General features: G+C 35.8%; 1 protein-coding gene across 1 annotated transcript; it reads left to right on the top strand.

Annotated features, from left to right (window-relative positions):
* Positions 1 to 310: 310 nt before the first annotated feature.
* On the top strand, positions 311 to 20,288 carry Unr (cold shock domain-containing Unr). The gene is made up of 16 exons (XM_090101800.1): positions 311 to 538; positions 1,190 to 1,708; positions 2,116 to 2,339; positions 2,479 to 2,855; positions 3,030 to 3,237; positions 3,314 to 3,502; positions 4,249 to 4,400; positions 4,490 to 4,622; positions 4,829 to 5,023; positions 8,052 to 8,174; positions 9,593 to 9,771; positions 13,369 to 13,586; positions 13,949 to 14,125; positions 15,330 to 15,501; positions 16,120 to 16,277; positions 16,879 to 20,288. The coding sequence occupies exons 2-16, from the start codon at positions 1,591 to 1,593 to the stop codon at positions 16,893 to 16,895; spliced, it is 2,640 nt and encodes an 879-aa protein (XP_089957926.1). The 5' UTR covers positions 311 to 538; positions 1,190 to 1,590; the 3' UTR covers positions 16,896 to 20,288.
* The last annotated feature ends 10 nt before the right edge of the window (positions 20,289 to 20,298 follow it).

Raw genomic sequence — 20,298 nt, 5'->3', positions numbered from 1 at the left:
CACAATGCACATGAGAACGTTAAAAATTTTTAACTGAAAATATAGAGGAATTCAAATTTGCCGCCAGTATATTCAATGACAGTTGGCACGTAGAGGAAGTGTTGCTGTTAAAAAAATAACTATGTAAACAGGATTAATAAACAAACATCACTTTTCTTTTTTACATAATTAGTTTAAATGTATACTATAATATTTACATTATTGGCAGTATATTTAATTTTAAAATTTCATCACATTCAAAAAATATTTGCTAAAAATATTAATGGCCACATTTAATTTTGATTTTGAACTGTAATGTAACTTGTACTAAGAAAAAATAAACCCAAGATTGGTCTTCGTCATTAGTTTTCAAACAAGAACAAAATTTAAAAAATCGTTTTATTTAATACATCAATAGGCTACAGCAAATCTTATAAGATAAAAGTTTAATAAAATTAGTTGTTACAAAATTAAATTTTGTTTTGTATGGCTAAGTCAAAAGTGCAACTATGTTGACATTCAATATGGCGGTATGTCGTCAGTGCTGTGCTGTATCGTGGTGAGATTAATTAATTTCATGGATTTTGTTTATATACTTTTGTACGTTTCAAGTAAATTTTGTAATTACATTATAGGTAGAAAGTACATTTATATATTTGACAGCATATCTCCTTATAGAAGCGATACGAAATTCAGCGTTAGCGGCATTACAATTTCAGAACATAGACGGTCGGCTCGGATTTTCTTGTCGGGACAGTCGATACCTACCTAGATAGCATTAATAAAATGTAGAACAATATTTCGACGCGACGCTTTGATATAATCCGATTAAAATAGGGATATAATCTCTTAGATATTTATATGAATTTTCTCATAAAAGCGCTCTGGAGTTTATGATTTGTGATGGCGGGTTTATGTACACGGTTCGATTTTTCAATTAATTGGGGTTGATAATGGTAGTTGGCAAAATTAGAATATTGTGTAATTGAGTTGATTACCTTTACTTGTAAACCTATGAAGGTATAATTAACGTGTTCGTAGTTTAAGAATATCATTGCATAGGGTTTTTAGAGTTGTAAAAACATCGTAAACTCGGCGAGCGCACGCGTTCGTTAGGAATTCGCACGAATCTTACTCGAAAAATAATGTTTTTAAATTTCAAGTTGGATTATTTTCAGTGTTTCTAATTGTAAATATATTTTCTTTGCAGTTCAACTATAGACCCTAAGTAATTTTGCTGTGAATATAATTAAATTTAGCAATCAAAACTGAACGCAACGGCGAATAACAAAATTAAAAATATAGTTACGGCAATGTATAGCAGAACTCCGATCCAGCAAGCATTGAAGACATCTGAGGATCTAGTGTAGTATATTCCCAAGTAGATTTGTTTGAATTAAGTGTTCTGGTGCATAAATTTGTGAACTTTGTTTTAAAGACTCAGTGTTCTAGTGAACACAAGACTTGAAAAATGTGATTTTGATTGACAAATTTGTAAGCACTATTAAAACGTAACACCATACTATTTTCTGTGATATATTGGTTCATAACTGAGATTTGGATTTATATATTATACACATTCATATATAACTACGAAGAAATTGCAAGAGAATGTCAAGCAATCCTCAGTGGAAATTGTTCCAGCCGCCAGATTCACATGTAGCACCCTTGCAGGATATTTTAGATCTCCAGCATTCTAACATGCAATCCAAACAGGGCTACCGCAACGGTAAGTTATACAAACTTGTCTTTAATACTGACCATCAATAGGTTCTGACATTGATTTTTTAAAATAAGTTTGATAAAAATTGCACCAACACTTATACCATTAAAGGTACTTTATTAACTGTTCAGATAAATTTTGTTTATGAAAATTATTTGATAAAAAATATTTGATTACTTCACTGGCTCAACAATTGGGCAAAACATTAACTCATTTTATATTACAACATAAAGTTTTGTATCATTCGGCTATACAGAACCATTTTTTGCTTTGTACTGCTACTGTAGGTGGTTATCACATTTGACTCATACTGCAAATTAGTTCAATTATGTGGAGACAATAATAAATTAATGACAGCAAAATTTAACTTTTTAATGTGTTTCCTGAATTACAACAAAATTGTGTATTTGTAGGTACATACAGTAGTGAGTATCCAAGCTCTCCGAGAGATAATTTTAACAATATGAACAAGTCCAGTGGAGGAAATAGATTTTCCTTGGGCAATTATAATTTAGATGCCTGTCCAATGGGTGACTCTGTTGGAGTATACTCATCTAGCTCCACAAATAATCCAACTCAATATGACTCTGTAAACCACCCACCTATTAGAGAGACAGGAATCATTGAAAAATTACTTGTAAGTCCACCACTGAATTTAATTGTATTAATTCTAAATTAAAGCAATTTCGTAATAATTGCAAAACACTTAAAATTTTCAAACATGATTTAAATGTGATAATCCTATAACAGTGGATTCAATTGAATAAAATTTTCAGCATTCCTATGGCTTTATCCAATGTTGCGAGAGGCAGGCTCGCCTGTTTTTCCACTTTAGCCAGTTCAGTGGCAACATTGACCATTTAAAGATTGGTGATCCAGTAGAATTTGAAATGACATACGATCGGCGAACCGGTAAACCCATAGCATCCACTGTAACAAAGATTGCTCCAGAAGTAGTGTTGAGTGAAGCTCGTGTGACTGGTATTGTTACTACAGAAGTGAAGGGTGAGGGCTCGGGGGATAACACTGGTAGAATTTCATATGAGAACCGTGGTGAATGTTTTTTCTTGCCATATACAAAGGATGATGTTGAGGGAAATGTCACTCTGCGTACCGGTGACGCTGTTAGCTTTCAGATTGCAACTAACCAAAGGTATTGTTGATATGGTGTTATCATCTGCATTGTACTAGCTATTGTTTTCATTTTTGCATATGTTTGTTGCTAATGTGTGTAATATACAACAATAACATTGGATCATACAACTACTTCATTTATCACCTATTTCTTTACACATTTCATAGAAACTGTACAGTTACGGGTTTTCAGAGGCACGCTTGGTGCTTGTCATGTCCGATTTGAAAATCCTGTGCACCCTGTCAAGTATCATGGTGTTGTGTGTTCCAAAAAAGAAAACTTTGGCTTTATTGAACGCGCGGATGTCGTCAAAGAAATATTTTTCCATTATTCAGAAGCAAAATTGAAAGAGGAATTATCGTTGGGTGATGATGTGGAATTTATAATTCAGACAAGAAATGTAAGTTTGGTTGGCTTTGTTCGTCATTAAAATTTCAAAAATTGATTGTGTCATTTATTCATTCAAATTGTTCTAGGGTAAAGAAGTGGCTTGCAATATCACAAAACTTCCCAGTGGCTCGGTTGTGTTTGAAGATATAAATCCGGAAATTATGCGTGGGCAAGTTTTGAAGCCCCTGGAGCGTGGCACTATGATGCGTGTACCTCAGAATGATCCATTACCTGGAAGGATAAAGTATCGTGCTGCTGATCATTCTGAAGTTGAGGTAAGTGCTAGAAACCAACAAATGCTATATGAAGTTTTTTTAATTTTTGAATTGTTTTTTTTTGTTACTGTGTTTATTTATAAGATTCCGCGATTCGTCTCTCTGTCTGTCCATCCGTCTGTTACCAAATGTTACTTTTGCCACTTTAACTATAACAATAAATAATTTAAAAAATCCAATTCAATCAACGGTTGGCATGGTCAAAAAATGAACAGAAGACCCATTTTTTAAATATTTGCTCTTCTGTGTATGACCTTGTTTGGCTATGTTTCAAATCTGACTCGCACCTAACCAATTTTTTAGTATCTGAAAAAATGATATTTGGTTTTTGCAATAATTCACAGAAATTACACACTCGCGACATTTTTAATTAAATATGTAGTTCATTTTAAAATTCAAGAATAGGTTACAAAAAATCGAATGCAACATCTGAAATTCGATATAGACAGTAATGATACCTCACATCTCAAATTCTGTGAAGCTTTGTGGAATGGAATAAGAATATTAAAATAAATATTTTATGAATGTGTTGGCTATTTTTAGGCAGGCTTTATTCGACGCCCACAGCTACAATTTATACACTATTTTTGGCTATTCTAGGAAAATTTATTGGAAAAGTTCACGTTAAAATTTAATGTAACATGCAACTGCATGACGCAAATTCACGTTCCGAATCGGCTACCTTGTTAATATTGGATGAAAATGTTGTCTTAGTGGTCGATAGTTGCAGGATTTTACTTTTGTAGGTTCCATTCGGTGATAAAGATCAGTGCGGTGAGTTCACTCTGCGTCACGGGGACTGGGTTCAGTTCCAAGTTGCCACGGATAGGCGAGATCAGTTGAAGCGAGCCACCAACATCTCGCTATTGGATGAGTCTTTCAATGTATCTGGCGAAAGGTCAGTGGTGGACTAAAATAAAAGATATTACAAAAATTTATTGAATATTAAATTTTTTCGATCGTTACTATTTTCTTATTGGATTTTAGACGCGAGCAAGGCATAGTCTGTTCTCTGCGGGAAGGATTCGGTTTCATCCGCTGCGTGGAACGCGACCAGACCATGTTTTTCCATTTCGCTGAAGTCCTCCGCCTTGGTCAAGAATTAAGCGTTGGTGACGAGGTAAAACAACCTGTTAAGATAATCTTAATATTTATCGTGGATTTTTTTTTATTTATTTATCGGCCGCCATTATCAGTTTTATATCGTCCTTGTCAAAGACGAAGTTCTCTAAAAAAGTCATTGCTGGTTAAATTCACCGCGTATTAACAATGATTTCGTAACATTTTTTCGTGTCTAACGTGTAAAATAAAATATCTCTTGTCCAGGTGGAGTTTACCGTGGACCCGGTGACGACGTTCTCGAACATGAATACGCGCCAGTCGGCGATACGCATCAAGCACTTGGCCCCTGGCACGGTGCAGTTCGAGACGCTCGTCGAGAAGGGCGTGCGTGGTGTTGTGACGAAGGAGGCGCAGTCGTACGCGTCATCGTCCGCGAGCCCCACCAGGAACGGCAACGGGGTGAGTTCTAGAAGGTTCTAGAATGTTCTAGAGGACGTTCTAGAGAACTTCTTCTCTTCAAGCGAAGAGTGAACGGGTACCTTCTAGGGAAGCGCGCTCCATCATAGGCCACATCTCAGCTTACCATCGGCGAGATCGTGGTCAAGCGCTTCCCTATCACATAATAAAAAAGACGGGTTGCACTCCGGGAGTGCCGGCAGAAGTGAAAACTTGATTATTAACGTTGAGCATGTTTGATATCCACCCGTCTTACGCTTTTTCGATCAGGCCACGTGTCCTGACGCGAGTTTAAGATTTTATACCCAACGCCGCTAAAGAAGTTTTCACTTTAAAAAAGATTGTGTACGAGGCGCTCTTCGAGTATCGCGGACGCAGTGACGTCACACAGCTCCACCAGGAACAATACCGGGGTAGGTTGTTCTAGAACGTTTGAGAACATTTGACTGTGTTCGAAACGCTTGACGGTCGTCGACAAACTATGATGTTCTAGATTCTAGAGTATTTGACATATCGAAGCTCCGTTAGCTGCACGCTAAGGGCTCCAGTTGAGCACGGGAATATATTAATTACGTACCCTATAAATTGATGTCACTGAGGAATAATGCAACTTTCTACAGGTGGAAGAAAGAAAGAAAGAAGTGATTACTTAGTGATTAATCTTATTTTCCTTTTATATTTTCCTATGTGTCTTATAACCGTAATCTATGAAAAAAGGTTTTTACTTCTGACATGGTTCGAAATAAATTTGTGATGTTCTCATATTCGATCTAAATTCATCAACCAAAACTAATACTTTATGTAAAGATAAATAAATCTCTTCTAAATTGCAATCCTTAAATAAAGAAAAACACAAAACCTAAAGCTCCTTTTATTCGATTAAAAATCTGTTCAGAATATTGTTTATTAATCAGATTTTTCCGTTTATTCCTTATTTCTTCAGTGGGTTTTGTTTTACAAAAACAAAGGCCAAAGTTTCTTCAAAACATACTTTTGAGGTCTCTCGTTAATTCTAAGCTTCCTTTTCGTAAAAGCCATTATGAACCAGCTTTCTTTATATAAAGTTTAAAAAAAGGTTGCGACAGCCATGTTTACCAGAATGAACAAATATTATTTACCGTTCAACGTATAATTTGAGTAAAAATAATTCATTTCAGCGAGAGCGAGGGTGAATTCTGGGAAATGTACCGAGACAATTTTCTCTATCGAGTTAGTGCAACCGGAAACTAATTTCCTCTTTCATATAAACTTAGAACTTAATTATCACTCAGTATTATAGGATGTTGTGAGATGCAATATTTCAGTACTGTTTTGTTATTATTGGCTGTAAATTTTTATTATTTATTTTCGCTTCCATTCCAACCCTCTATTTACTTCCAAGTCACATAGCTGACATTTTCAGTAAAGTTCAGGGTTCAAACTAATTAAAAGTTTTTCATAAACAATTTTTTGTATCATCTCGCTAACTGAGCACGCGTACGAAAGTTTCCGTTGTTAAATTGTTCGCATTTTTATTTTTTTTTTCACAGGATAGAGATTGAGTTAAATTTTTTATACTTTTATAGACTAAACGTGGGGCATTTTGGGTCCTTTCGAAAATTTTACCTTCATTTTCGTATAGACTATAATATGTTCGAAATATATTATAATATTATAGTCTAATAATATAATAAAGGCTTTGTTGTAGTACAACCGCTTTCGTTTAAATTGTTTTGTTTGATAAATAAAAATGTGTAATACTTTTTACATTTTCACACTAGACTTTATGTAGAGAAATCAGTATGAGGAATTGCATTTATGTACAAAATGACTTAATCTTCCTTATCCGTAGTTTGATCCTACGACACGAGACACACAATAGCTAATAGCTTCAAATGTTGTTACTATTTTGGTCATAACTAGCGTAGTAGAAACATAATTTAGACCTTTGTATGTTTGAACAGAAAATTGCGCAATAACACATCGTATATTTAAATTTAGACACTAATATATATTGAATAACAGCAGATTGAAAAAATGTAGGGCGGGCATTGCCAAGGTCGTATCTAAGCGAGAAAATTGAGAGAGGGTCAGATAAATTCGCCGCCTATTTTAAAATAGGCACAGTGCATAACGGTTCGATTTATTGATAACAACGATACAATTATAACTTTTGTTTATAAACATTGCAATATTCAATGTTGACGATTTCAATTAAATAAAAGTTATACATCTTATGTTAAAAACATTGTGTTATTTATAAAGTTTCAACTTTTCATATGACTTGTAAATGTGTTAACAATAACACGAGTAGGCTGCCCTCGCTCTAATATAATGCTCACAGGATTATATATTCGCATCTCGTCCCGACACAATAGCTAACTCCGTGCTGAGTGATAACAACAGTTTGCAATTTTCAATACACTGTACCGTCTAAACGGATGCGCGATTGTGCAAGCTATCTAACCTTGTATATACTATACAGTATTCATGTATTCCTTTCGGATGAAGCAGTTGTTCTCTGAATAAAACATAATTATGAAACTAATTGATTATCAATTATTATCAACGGCGTACGATAGAAATGTTTTCTTTTATAGTTTATTTATAGATTCGCAATGTTTACTTGTATTGTTGAATAAAATTTATGCTGTTTATAAAGGATCTCTTTGGTTTGTTTTACTTACGTTGTCATTTTAAATATTTATTAAAGGAATACTCCGGCGACTGCCTTTCTTTGTACTAGCCTTTGGTGTGAATTACGGAGATTATTATTTATTAAATATGAGAAATATTCATGACAGCTCTATACTCTCCGTAACTGAATTGTTATTCAAATATTCATTGAGCAACTGATGTTTTTTCGCTTGATAAGTTTACAATATAACCTATTGGACACTATTTGTTTTACTTTAGTTCTATCGTTTTATAAATTCATTTACTACTTATATAATTTTGTTCTAAAAACATGATGATGATTATGATTGATGTTGAAACATGATGTTTATTTCTATTTGAATGTAAACTATATAGATAAGTGTTCTTTGTGCAGGAAACTGGGATCATAACATGCCAGATCAACAATGCCAAGAAGAACATACCATTCTCGGCTAAGAAGTGCGAGTCGAAAATGCTGCCGCGCGTCGGCGACAAAGTTACATTTGACATTTATCAGGTAACGGTTATTCCTGGGAAGCGATAATAAGGGAAGGCGTGGGCGACCCCGGCAAATTAAATTAACTTTATTGTTTATTATAAGAACTAGATAGGATGTTGAAACAATAAAAGCAAATATAGTAAACTGTACAACAGTGCAATCAAAGTTCAGACAGGTGCAGACTCGTATAACTTTTTCATTTAAACCTCTTATCGTTCGATTCAGAGCGTAGTTCTTTAAAGTAAATTGGAAGCCTGTTTGCTCGCGATGTTTGAAAAGAAAATTATACAAATTGTAAACCATTCCAAGAAATGTAAAAGCGAAGCTCAATAAATGTATTTTTCAGTATTAAATTCAATGCTTTTCAAAGTTACTTGGCCTGAAGCTAACACTTTGTTTGCAAAATCTGAGTTTCTTATTTTCTCCTTTGTGTATTCATTCTTCAGTCGTCTTATTTTTCTAGTTGCCTTTATAATTCATATTTTCTCTAAAACCTGATTTATTTTAAATGATGTATTGATTCAACGTGTATGTAAGAATAACCAAGAAGTCTTATAATGTGGAAAGCCAATCACGATATAATTACTTTTGCTACTTGATATTTATCTCGTTGCTATGTGATTGTTGAATTGCATTATGAAAAAAAGGAAATTACTATACCACTCGAATAATTGTTACTTCGTCAAAATGATTTATTTTGAATTGAAATATTTGATAATCGTCATTTTCACATACAAATAGACTGAATTGAAAGGAAATGGCAATTTGGTCTTGCACGAACGTGGCATACAAAGCATAATCTCGTTTCATTATTCCGTTAACTGGACAAAGCGCGACCAAAGTATGTGCCTTGTAACGTTAGGGTAGCAAGGAGTTAGGACTAAGAATTGAATAATAGTGGCCATGCACAATGCACATAATGTTAAATTTTCACTTTAGACTATGTTTCATCGCTAGATTATTATCCTTTATCCCTGGTAGCGTCTTTGAAACTTATAAAAACGCAACAAACGCAATTGTATTGAAAAATAACTTTTTAAAAGATACACAACACGATAGTAATTAAAGAAATGAAAATTCAAAATGAATATGGAAGTTTACCATGCTTCTTTTAATATAATCGATGTCCATTGCGGTCAAATCCGATTGGGGACCTTATTTTGCTTTTTCAATATAACTTTTGCCCATTGCAGCCTAAAAGGACTAAAGATCTTTTTAAAGTGAAACTTTTATTACATCGTCTCAAACTTTTTGGTCTGTGTAGCGCATGTCGCGTGACGGTCGGCTGCCGAGTAGGTATAAAGCAGTGTTCGGAGTCATTATCTTACTAATACGATAATTTTGTGCCTAAGTTTCACTTTTACCGTGGTTTCTTAAAATCACACATTTTTTCTTTTTGTTTCTTTTTGTTTCAACATAACGTTTGCTTATTGCAGTCAAAGAGGACCAAAGATCTGCTGGCCATGGCCGTGCAAGTGCAGCACAGCCTCACGAACGGCAGCTCGTCGAACGGCAACGCGCGGCCGATCATGCAAGGGTTCATAGCGGCGCTGAAGGATGGCTTCGGATTTATAGAGACCTCCGACCATACTAAGGAAGTTTTCTTCCATTTTAGGTGAGAATTTCTTTGGTACCTTTTTAGGGTTCCGTACCGAAACCACAGAATACATAATAGTAGCTAAACGCTTCAGAACGGACACTCTCCGCCTCCCGCCAAAATTAAACACTTACCTCACCCCGCGCGATCGTGATTAAAATACGATACGCAACGAAGATTGACAACATTAATCAAATTGACTTAAAGTAATTTTATTATTTTGGATTTGTGATTTTCGTTTTTCGTAGAAAATGGTTCGATACTGTTCTGTTTACGGATGTATTTCATCAGAAAAACGCGAATTTTTTTTACGCTAGTCACAAATGCGCCACCATAAAGCGTTAACACACACATTTGCAGTCTCTACAGTTTGACTGTCAAAACGATAATTTTGTATGGAGTGTCCGGGGTGTGCCGAAACGGTAAAACGGGACTCTATTACTGAGACTTCGTTGTCTGTGTGTCTCCAGACTCTGTCTGTATCTCATAAACCGTGATAGCTAGAAAGCTAAAATTTTCACAAATGATGTATTTTCGTTGCCGCTATAACAACAAATACTAAAAATTAAAATTGGATCTTTTTTTTCTCATTTTAGGTGAGATTGCTTACTATAGATTATTACAATTTAATAGCGTAAATAAGTCTTGTTCAATAAATAAATATTGAATCTGTATGCATAATGGTAATTAGTAATTACATACTGTTATTGGCTCAATTATGTCTAGTTCTTTAGAAATTATACAGGCTACAGCTAGAAAATATAGATTATTCCCTGTGCTATTTCTGTGTGCAAAGCTTTTTGTTTTTTTATTTATTTTTTTGTTTAATTCTAGTGTGCCCTGCTATGTATACTCATTTTATTTGCAATGCTATTGTATTCATGTATGTACTATGTGCTATATCCTGCTGTAGATTTACCAAAAATTACCTATGAAATTACTCCAATTCACTGAACCGATTTTTCTCAAGTTTAGAACATAGATAAACTGAAGCTTGGGAAAATTTTTACTAATAATGCAAAACTTGATGCAAGTATAAAAGGAGATGGAAATATTTAATGCTATCACGCGATCACTGTATGCGAGCGAAACCGTGGGCAGAAGTTAGTAGAAAGCTAGTTACCAAAGAGCTTATTTATGATATTTTAAATGAAATGCTATACATTTATAGTGATAAAAATTGATTGCTGCTGCGCGATGTTATATCTCAGGGGAATAAATATTATTATAATATTGATAAGATATTATGAGAAAGGTGATACGCAATATGACTGACGGTTTTGAATTGGATTATGATATTTGTGGTCTAATTTTTATTTAAAAACTACTGAATGGATCTTTCATATTTGTTCAAGTATTCAGCTTCAGTGTTAAAAGGATATGGTCAACATCATTATACACGTTCTAACGGCATTGATATTGAAAGTAATTCTACGAACTTTGAACTTTCTAATAATCATTAACTATTCAACCGAATTGTATAATAAAACCGATATAAAATATCCTTGTACAGATAAATTACTCATTGAGCACAAATTTGTTTTATGAAAGGAAAAGGCATTAGCATTAACTGCGATTGTTTAGAAATGAATTATAATTATATTTATGTATCTTTTTTGTAAGAACTTAACTGTATAAAAATAATTTATTTTTATTAAGCAGCGAACGAATAATATTGTCTGATTATGGTTTGAAAATAGATTGGACGATTCTTTCGTCGCCATGAATACGTGTAATTACGGGCAAATATGTTCGAAATGAAATATTTTATAAAGAGGATACCCGCGTAATTGGCGTATTATAAACGAGACAGCTATTATATTTCACCTTGGGAATATAATATTGAAGATGACAAAAGTCGAATCTATTTTTATATGAATGTAGGTGTTTTTTTACCATTATTAATGAAAATTGGAGTACGAAATTGGACGGGATTACATATTTTTATGTTGTGTGAAATTGAAGGTTGTTACGATTTTAGGTCATGTACTGGTGTTTTATTTTGTATCTTTCGTGAATAATTTGCTTCCCAAAGAATGCAGATTTTGTGTAAAATTTTGATTTTACGGGATTTATCCCGTAATAAATATAATAGTGAAATTCGGAAAGGGATACCGAAGTCAGATCGACGACGAAATTGGCTTTCTTTACTATTCCTATTACATGCTTACAAAAAAGAAAAAACGTCTCCTCTTTATAAAGGATTATATTGAATATCTATTTATGAAGTGTTGAAAGTAATCTAATGCTTTGTACTGTGTCAGTACTATATTTGTATACCTAAAGTGATTGAGATTTGCAAGCGTTTGTCGTATCCCAGTAATTGAATAACAAAAAAATGTTCTAGTAACTATTGTACTGTGCTTGCAAGAGATCAGATAACACTATGCTGATAAAAATGTTCTTTAATATATTGCAAGATTGTTATTTGAACATTGGTTTGATTGTATACAATATAAGCATTCGATAATGTGCTTTTAAATGTAATAAAAACATGTTGCCACTTCGAATTTTGGGACATAAGTTGTTATTGTAAACATTAGCATTTAAAAATATAAGAAAAGCATTACGAATTTTAATGAATGAAATGTCCCTCGTTCAATCTTTCCATATAATTTTAAGATTATAAGTAAAAGTTAAAACACTGGCTATATAACGTCTTTTGTTTTTATAAATTTGTGATGATGTGACATTAAAAAAAATTCCCGAAAATAAAACCTTTAGTAGGGCCTTGTGGGCGGGGCTGGCGCTCATTTTATATTTCAAGATGCTCATGTGTCCACCTTTGTTGACAAAAATTATACAATCACGTACAAAAATTATACATTGCTTGCAATGCGCAGACACTATTGCAAGTCGCGATGGTGCAGAGCCATTGCTTTTGCCGTTTTGCGGCTATCATGATCACGATCTAACCCTGTGTAGTTTGTTTGTGTGGATAATTCGGGGAAAATCAGCACGCGTTCTAGCTATTTTCTACCTGAGCTGTTTTAATTTTCCCCGTGCATGTAGTCATTCGACCGCCTCCTGTTCTCTTCCATCGATCGTCGAGGCGCACAGACTCTAGGCATCGCCATATGGTGGACGTTACATGTACCCGGACTAAGCGGTTCGGTTCCACATTCTTTATCCGAACCGCGAGGGACTGGAACATGCTTCCTGAGTCTGTGTTCCCCGACGAGTACAGTATGGGGGTCTTCAAGCGTAGAGTGAACAAGTACCTTCTAGGGAAGCGCGTTCCATCTTAGACCACATCTCAGCTTAACATCAGGCGAGATTGTGGTCAAGCGCTTCCCTATTACCAATAAAAAAAAAATCCTTGGTACAGTGGTTGACGCGTGAGCGTAGAACCGAGGGGTCCTGGGTTCGATTTCCGGTGGAAACGAAGAAAAAAAAATGTCTCGGTCTGGCAGGACACAGAAGGCTGATCACCCACCTACTTGTCCCTAAAGAAAATCGATCAGTGAAACAGATGTATGAATAATGCATCTGCCCCTTACCCCACTACGGGGACACGGGACTTCACTTATGTAGTCATGAGTCCTAGTGGCGCTGATTACGAAAAAAAATCTTTCAATTTAGTTAAGTGTCGCTCATGACATAATCTCATTCCAGCAACCTCGAGCGCAGCCCCGACGGTCTTGAGCTCGGCACCGAAGTGGAGTACTCGCTGGGGCGCGTGAACGGTTCGGGCGGCGGGTGCGCAAGCGCAGAGTTCGTGCGCGTACTACCGCGTGGTACGGTCGCGGTGGCCAAGCCGCAGGACCCCACGCTCAACGGCACCGTGACGCGTACTCTGCGCGCGCTCAACCCGGACCAGGCGCATTACTCCGGTTAGTTCAGTCGACTGACAAACTTTCGCATTTATAATATTAGTATGATAATAATTGGATCAATAGAAGAATTTATATCAAAATTATATTTATGTTGACTAATGAAAAAATACATTATCAGTTTATTTTATTTGAAAATTTTGTAAATTATTCCATTTTTAATAAAATAAAAATAAGTCGGGTTTATCTTCCTGACGCTATAACTCCAGAACGCACGAACCGATTTCCACGGTTTTGCATTCGTTGGAAAGGTCTCGGGCTCCGTGAGGTTTATAGCAAAGGAAATGTGTCTCTGGTGGTGAAACGGAGTTCGCCCGGTTTAATAAAAATACAGCACTAAAATATCTCTTATTCCTAACCAGGACTGATCCAAATCGAAAATGGCACCTCATACGAGTTCGGCATTATGGGCCTCGCGTGCAAGCGTGAGATCCTTCAAGTCGGCGACCCGGTGACATTCCAAGCGGACACGGAGGGGCGCGCCACTAACATTGTGCCCGTTAGGAAGAAACGGAGGGCCATCGTTGATGCTATTAAAGGTAATATATAAATACATAAATAAAACACTGATAATCAAAATCAAAATTGGTCGAAGTGGCTTTTTTTTAAATAAATTAAAAAAAAATGTTTAATTTTACTTATCTAAAAAAATAAAAAACACATTATTGCACATTGCAGATATAAAATACAATATAATACAAAAGAAATGTTCACCGTACAAATAATGAATAATAAAAAAATAATAATAATGTTATGTAAATGACGAGGTTCAGGATCCCCCACCTCTGGCTTGCCTTTGTTGGCCGTCCAGAGTGGAGCCGCTAGAGCTATATGCTCGGGGGTGGAAGTGTCTAATGGCGTAATAACGGGGAAACCCGCTCCGTGCCCGCGGGCCCGCGATGGTGAAACCGGTGCCGCACCTCTCTACACCCCTAGCCGTTTAGCTGATGTTGCCCCCTTGTTGCCATTCTCGGTAACCTTTTTGGGAGCCCATCGACCGAACTGGCGAGTCACCGTCTGCCATTATTTTCAATTTTTAATATTGAAAAGGCAGACGTCCATAGTCCCCATAGAACCAAAATACCAGTCCATCTAACACCCCCAGTACCCAGTTTTGTTCATTTCCATTTTTCTGCAATAGTCCTACATTGGCCGCGGACTGCCCAGGGCTGTATCTCTATAGTGCAGTCATAGGCAGGCTGCGGCTGGTGTCCCACAACACATTAAATTCTCTAAAGGGACTCTGCGTGTTGGACCTGTGTCCCCACGTAAGCCTTCCAAAGGACCGGGTATCTTCCTTCTGGTGGTACCCGTGTATTATGGAGAATGATATGTAATACGAGATAATCCCTATAGTTGTGTCCACCAATGGGCTGGTTCCTACCTCCTTAAAATAATATTTAAGGAGGTTGGATTTACCGGTAAAGCCCATGACAGTGGGGATACAGCGGGCAGTCCTTCTGGATAACGCTCGGATAGTCCGTAGGCTCCTCACTCAGTCGCCCTAGACTCCAGCCGTCTGGCCACTCAGCCGGAGTTTTTTTTCAGCACCGCCGCGAGGCGAGATACTTGCCCCACACAATGATATGTCAATGATATTGAAGACTTAGCGAAAAAGTGGTTTTATTTCTGCAGCTAGCTGTCCAAAACCGATCCTAAATATTTCTTTCATTAGTTTCCACTGGTATAAGACAAAATACATTACTTTTGGGTATAATATAATTGATTTGTAATGTCTTCCAGGCGGTTTCGGCTTCCTATCGGTGGAGGGCGAGGACAACAGGCGGCTGTTCTTCCATATGTCGGAGGTGCGCGGCAACCACGCGGACCTGCAGCCCGGCGACTCCGTCGAGTTCGTCATGTTGACGAACCCGCGCAACGGCAAGTCGTCGGCGTGCAACGTCGTTAAGATCGGGTGAGTTGCCTCTTGAGTTGTTCTACCAGACATGTTGTGCAGCTATGCTAGGAGATGTAATAGTACCTAATGCTGTGAAACTATGTGACTGTTTCCACTTATGTTAATCTTTGTCGTGGTACGAGTAAGATGTCCTATGAAGATGCGCAAAGTAACTGCGCGAGGATGATACGCAGCTCGAGCTATGCGATGTATCGATAGTAGGCGCTCTGCACATAGCAATATCACTAGCGGCCATCCATAGAACGCATCCATAGCATATAGCATAGCATCTTTCCGTATAGAAAACATATCTTAGTTGAATCCATTTCCACATTTTCTAAGCTATAAGCATCGCAGATTGGTGAATATCGAACACATCCATAGATTGCTTGGTGCCATTTGAATGAAGCTTAGAATAGTTAAATTGTTAACTTCTACAGGCTTCAATTAGTAGTGTAGTTTTTTTGGTCATTTTGGTTTTGTCCCAGTGGATGAAATCTCAATTCCAAGCTATATATTAACATTGGTGTTTAAAGTATGGTGTTATCTTAAAATACATTTAATAAATGTTAAGAATAATCTGCCAGTAAATTCTGTTGTTTATATTGAACGTGTCAATCTTATCCGTGTGTACAGGAGCAAGGGCGCAATAACAAAGGCGCGGCCGGAGCGGCTGCTCGCGCGGCTGCGCACCATATCGCTGGAGGACGCCGCGGCGCCGCGCGTCATCGTGCTGCGGACGCCGCGCGGCCCCGACGGCACGCGCGGCTTCCGTCCGCGCCGTCCGGTGCACGGTGCGTACATATACACCGTGTCCCACTATTGGGACTTGTAGTTTTACATGCACTTATCACGTAAAAAATACTAAAACAAGAAAAATTTTTGCTAAATTTTTCCTGAAAATCCATGTTTTCTTCTCTAACTTCGCTGGGCTTATATGAGCATTTTGTGTGAATAGCGACCGGCGGCAAACCATACATACATAATATACGCGCACACACACAAACATATACATACACTATGACAAAATATAATGAAATAAGAGGAAAAGCTATTGCTGTCGGTCCCTCCGTGAAGTAAAGTCTCACGGCCATTCCACGGTGAAAAAATGAAAAGAGAAAGGGTTTTTTAGTCGGTATGGATCATGAATGATTGAAACTAACATACAGGTAGCCTAGGGCTACTTAACAGTATTTTTTGCACTCTATAATATACAAAAAAACACACACACGCACAGAGTATACATACCACATAATCACGCGCACGCACACATGTTTACATCCTCACACATGCACAGAACCTTACGTATACAAAACGCGAACGTCTATTATATTTTTTTTTTCTTAATAATCTACAAATTTGTTGTATATTAATCTGCTTTCTTAAATTTTTCAGAACAACTAGCCGAGTGAGAACCACAGCAAGGCCTGAAAAAATACAGCTATTATACTGCTATGTATGTAGGTAAAAGGCATTCTAGATTCGTTTCAAATTCAAGTTATATGTAAACTCTTGCAACCTTGGCACTCTCCGGGCCCCTCATAACACTTGGCGTTGTTAACTTTCATAGTATTCTGTAAGTTTTAATATAGTTAATGTTCAATTTTTGGAAAAATGAAAACATCAAACAAATTGTGTAGTCGTAGTGTTGTTCAACACGTGTTTTGAATTGTAACGTAGTGTTTATTGGTGTTAGTGACATAATTACAAACATTATACGTGCCGGTCGAGTATGTCGGTACTGGCGATTAGTAAATGTATTTCAGACTTGTCTTCTAATGAACAAAGTAATATAATTTATATGTGTCGAGATAAGTATTGAAATTTGAGAGAGTGCCAATCGTTGTACAGTTTATCACTGTCATTGTATTGTATTAATGAGAGACTGACTGATTCTCTTTTCTTTAGCAGCATTTAGAAAATTGTTTTTTTTTTTTTTTGTTATATTTACTAATTTTAGGAGACTATTCCGTACACGTATCACAGTAAAGAACGAACAATCGAAGCATCACTGATTATAATAGCTTAGATATGAGCGTCGAACATATCAAATGATTATCGAATTATTATTATTATTATTTCTTTTATGCTTGTTTTGTCATGTGTTTTGTAAAGAGGTTCTTTTTCGCGACGAAACGTTGTTCAAAATTCCAGATTTACGTCCGCCCCGCTAAATATGCTTGCCAAGTTCAGTGTTAGGTGACACATAGCAAATGAAGATGGTTTTTCTATTTTTTTTTTTATTTACAACAGATAATAATGTACAAATTCGAGTGTTACTATGTTAAGGATCTCATTTGGTGTGGCGATTTGAGCCTGCGTCCGAATTCTGCATCAATAAAAACAACCTATCATTCTTCATAATAAACTTGTAAATATCATATTATAGACACGTAGGTATACTTGTAAAGTGTATAAAGTATTTATTCCTGTTCCAGACGCTTGCTTTGTTTATTAACATTCATCGTTATTTGTTTTTGCTAATATATCATATCATTGAATTATCGGCTTCCACGAGCGCGTATATCGCGGCGATACCTTATATGTGTTGTATATCGTTTTATTTATATACTCCATAAGGCTCGTTTTAAACGTTAAGATGCGACTGATCTAGAATCTAGATAAATTATACGATGTGCTAGAGATGAAAATACCGGGATTTGCACATATCTTTTTGGTTAAGTGATTTGATTAATTATTTATTAAGCATAATATATTATAGGTCTAATTTTTTACATTTTTTTTTATGTATAAACCTGTCTTCGAATAAATTGTACATTTAATATTGCCGTAGGAACCTCGATTAGGAACGAGCTGATCGCCGCGATAAACTATTCTTGTTGATGCCTTAGACCTGTTCCGCCCTACCAAAATTAATATAAAAATATTGAATTCTTTGCGGAAGTTTATTTGTTCAATAATGCTTTATGCTCGCTGAAAACATACCAAGCTGCATTTAAATTAAAAACAATGCAATAAAAATGAAAATACAAATAATAGAAGCAATAAAATTTCTGTAGTGCGGAAGGGGTCTCAAAATATGTTAATAAATTATTCCATATTATTGGCTAATGTTTTCTTACGTTTGTTGTAAAATTTTTGATAGATCTCTTTATTGAAAAAAAAAGCTGTGATTAAATTGAAAAATTCATGTGCAATAATCGATGGAATATCTGTCCTCAGGGCGCACCTAGTCTTAGTGTTAAAGCCTTCATCTGATATGTGTCTCCGAGTACCGAGCGGCGGTTAACTAAATGTTATATTTAGCGATTTAAACGATTGGATTTAAGCATTTATAAAGTATGCTAATGTACTGGAATGTACCAAAGACTGAAGATGTTATTTATTGCGACGCCCCGTCGGCGGTCGTTATGTTCACAAGGTATATGTCACATTGCCTCAAATGGCCCTTATAATCCGAAACTTTATATAATTTTACGCTCTCACCAAAATATAATGAAGCTGTAAACATTAATAAAATGATGGAGTCGCCAATAAATTGCAATAAAATATACATAATCACTTTCTTCACTTAGTTATTAATGTGATAAAATCTATAGATCGACTGAAGTGTATGAAAGCAATATAAAATGTGTTCGCGCTCGATTTAGAATATAAAATCGACGAATAAGACTCGCACGGTCCCAATTCCCACAATATACTTCCAGTCAATGAAATGGGGTATTTTAGGACAATAAAACTTTCACTAATTCAAATAATACAATAATATCATTAGGCGAGTCAAAAAAAAAACCAACAAGTAATTATAGCTTGTTTCGTCGGCATAGAACAACGAATTTGCAATAAAGTGATAGACTTTGTCAGTGAGAAAATAAAATGTTATTGTAATAACTCCTCTTTTAATGATTACTATAGGATTGTGCTTTGTATGTGTTTAAATTGTGTAAACAAGTATGCGTTAAGATTGTTTAAAATATACAACACTGTGCCTTGCTTTAAATTCTATTTCTGGCAAATAATGTTCTACAGTTAGTGAGAGGCTAATTTCGTAATTAACTTGAATAACACCAATTTAACCTAAATTAAATTAAAATTTAAGAATAAAATTGATTGAAAATGATTAATTCGTTAATTAAAACGTACTACGTCAAAGCAATAATCAAGTGACGGCGACTTGATATTCCCATTCGCGCTTCAATTTCGGAGAAGCGAATGTAATTAATTCCAAAGATATAAATAGGAATTTTGAACAAACGTGCGCAATTCGCAATGTAAGCTGCATATTATATCATTTGCTATATATTCGTTTATATCTATAGGCCTGTGTAACCACTAATAGTTATAATGGAAATGGATAATTAATATTCGATGTTGTAGTGTATTGAGCCCCGGATCGATTCGGGTTTAGGTATTATTATGTACTAGTCTTACATTAACCACACTTTCAGGCGGAATTTCAATGCAGATGAAGTTGAATCATTTGTATAGATCTGATAGTTGCGTCACACCACTAAGGTTGGTCTTGTTTTGCTTGTATTCTACGTGTAACTTGCTTTGATATATCGATTGGTCTTCGTGTATATCCATAACTATAGCTGTCGGCCTTCCGTAGTGTGACGTGTCTCTTCCGTAAATTTCGATAACTGTAATTGTTGAAAAATTAATGTCTTCAAAGTGAAAATAATATTAAGTGCGTTTCCTCAACTCTTGACAAAGTACGAATTTGGCGAGCCACTTCTTTACATATTATTACAGTGCCTAAAAGAACCTCTGAATTATAATAAAATACCAAATGGTAATGTGAAAATGATGAGCCTTTCTGAATTACAAATTTTCAAATCAAATGTTTATTTT

Source organism: Colias eurytheme, chromosome 1 (assembly GCF_061535395.1).
Source record: "Colias eurytheme isolate Ceu_HAF_F1 chromosome 1, ilColEury1 Martin Lab GWU primary, whole genome shotgun sequence".
Taxonomy (NCBI): Eukaryota; Metazoa; Arthropoda; class Insecta; order Lepidoptera; family Pieridae; genus Colias; species Colias eurytheme.
The sequence above is the reverse complement of the archived record's forward strand: the minus strand, read 5'-3'. Positions and strand labels throughout refer to the sequence as shown.

Bases quoted from the DNA above. Each gene is read 5' to 3' on its own strand.
- Unr (XM_090101800.1), top strand. From the start codon at position 1,591: ATGTCAAGCAATCCTCAGTGGAAATTGTTCCAGCCGCCAGATTCACAT. The intron at 8,175-9,592 runs GTAACGGTTATT...TGCTTATTGCAG, and splicing joins TTACATTTGACATTTATCAG to TCAAAGAGGACCAAAGATCT. The intron at 13,587-13,948 runs GTTAGTTCAGTC...ATTCCTAACCAG, and splicing joins GGACCAGGCGCATTACTCCG to GACTGATCCAAATCGAAAAT.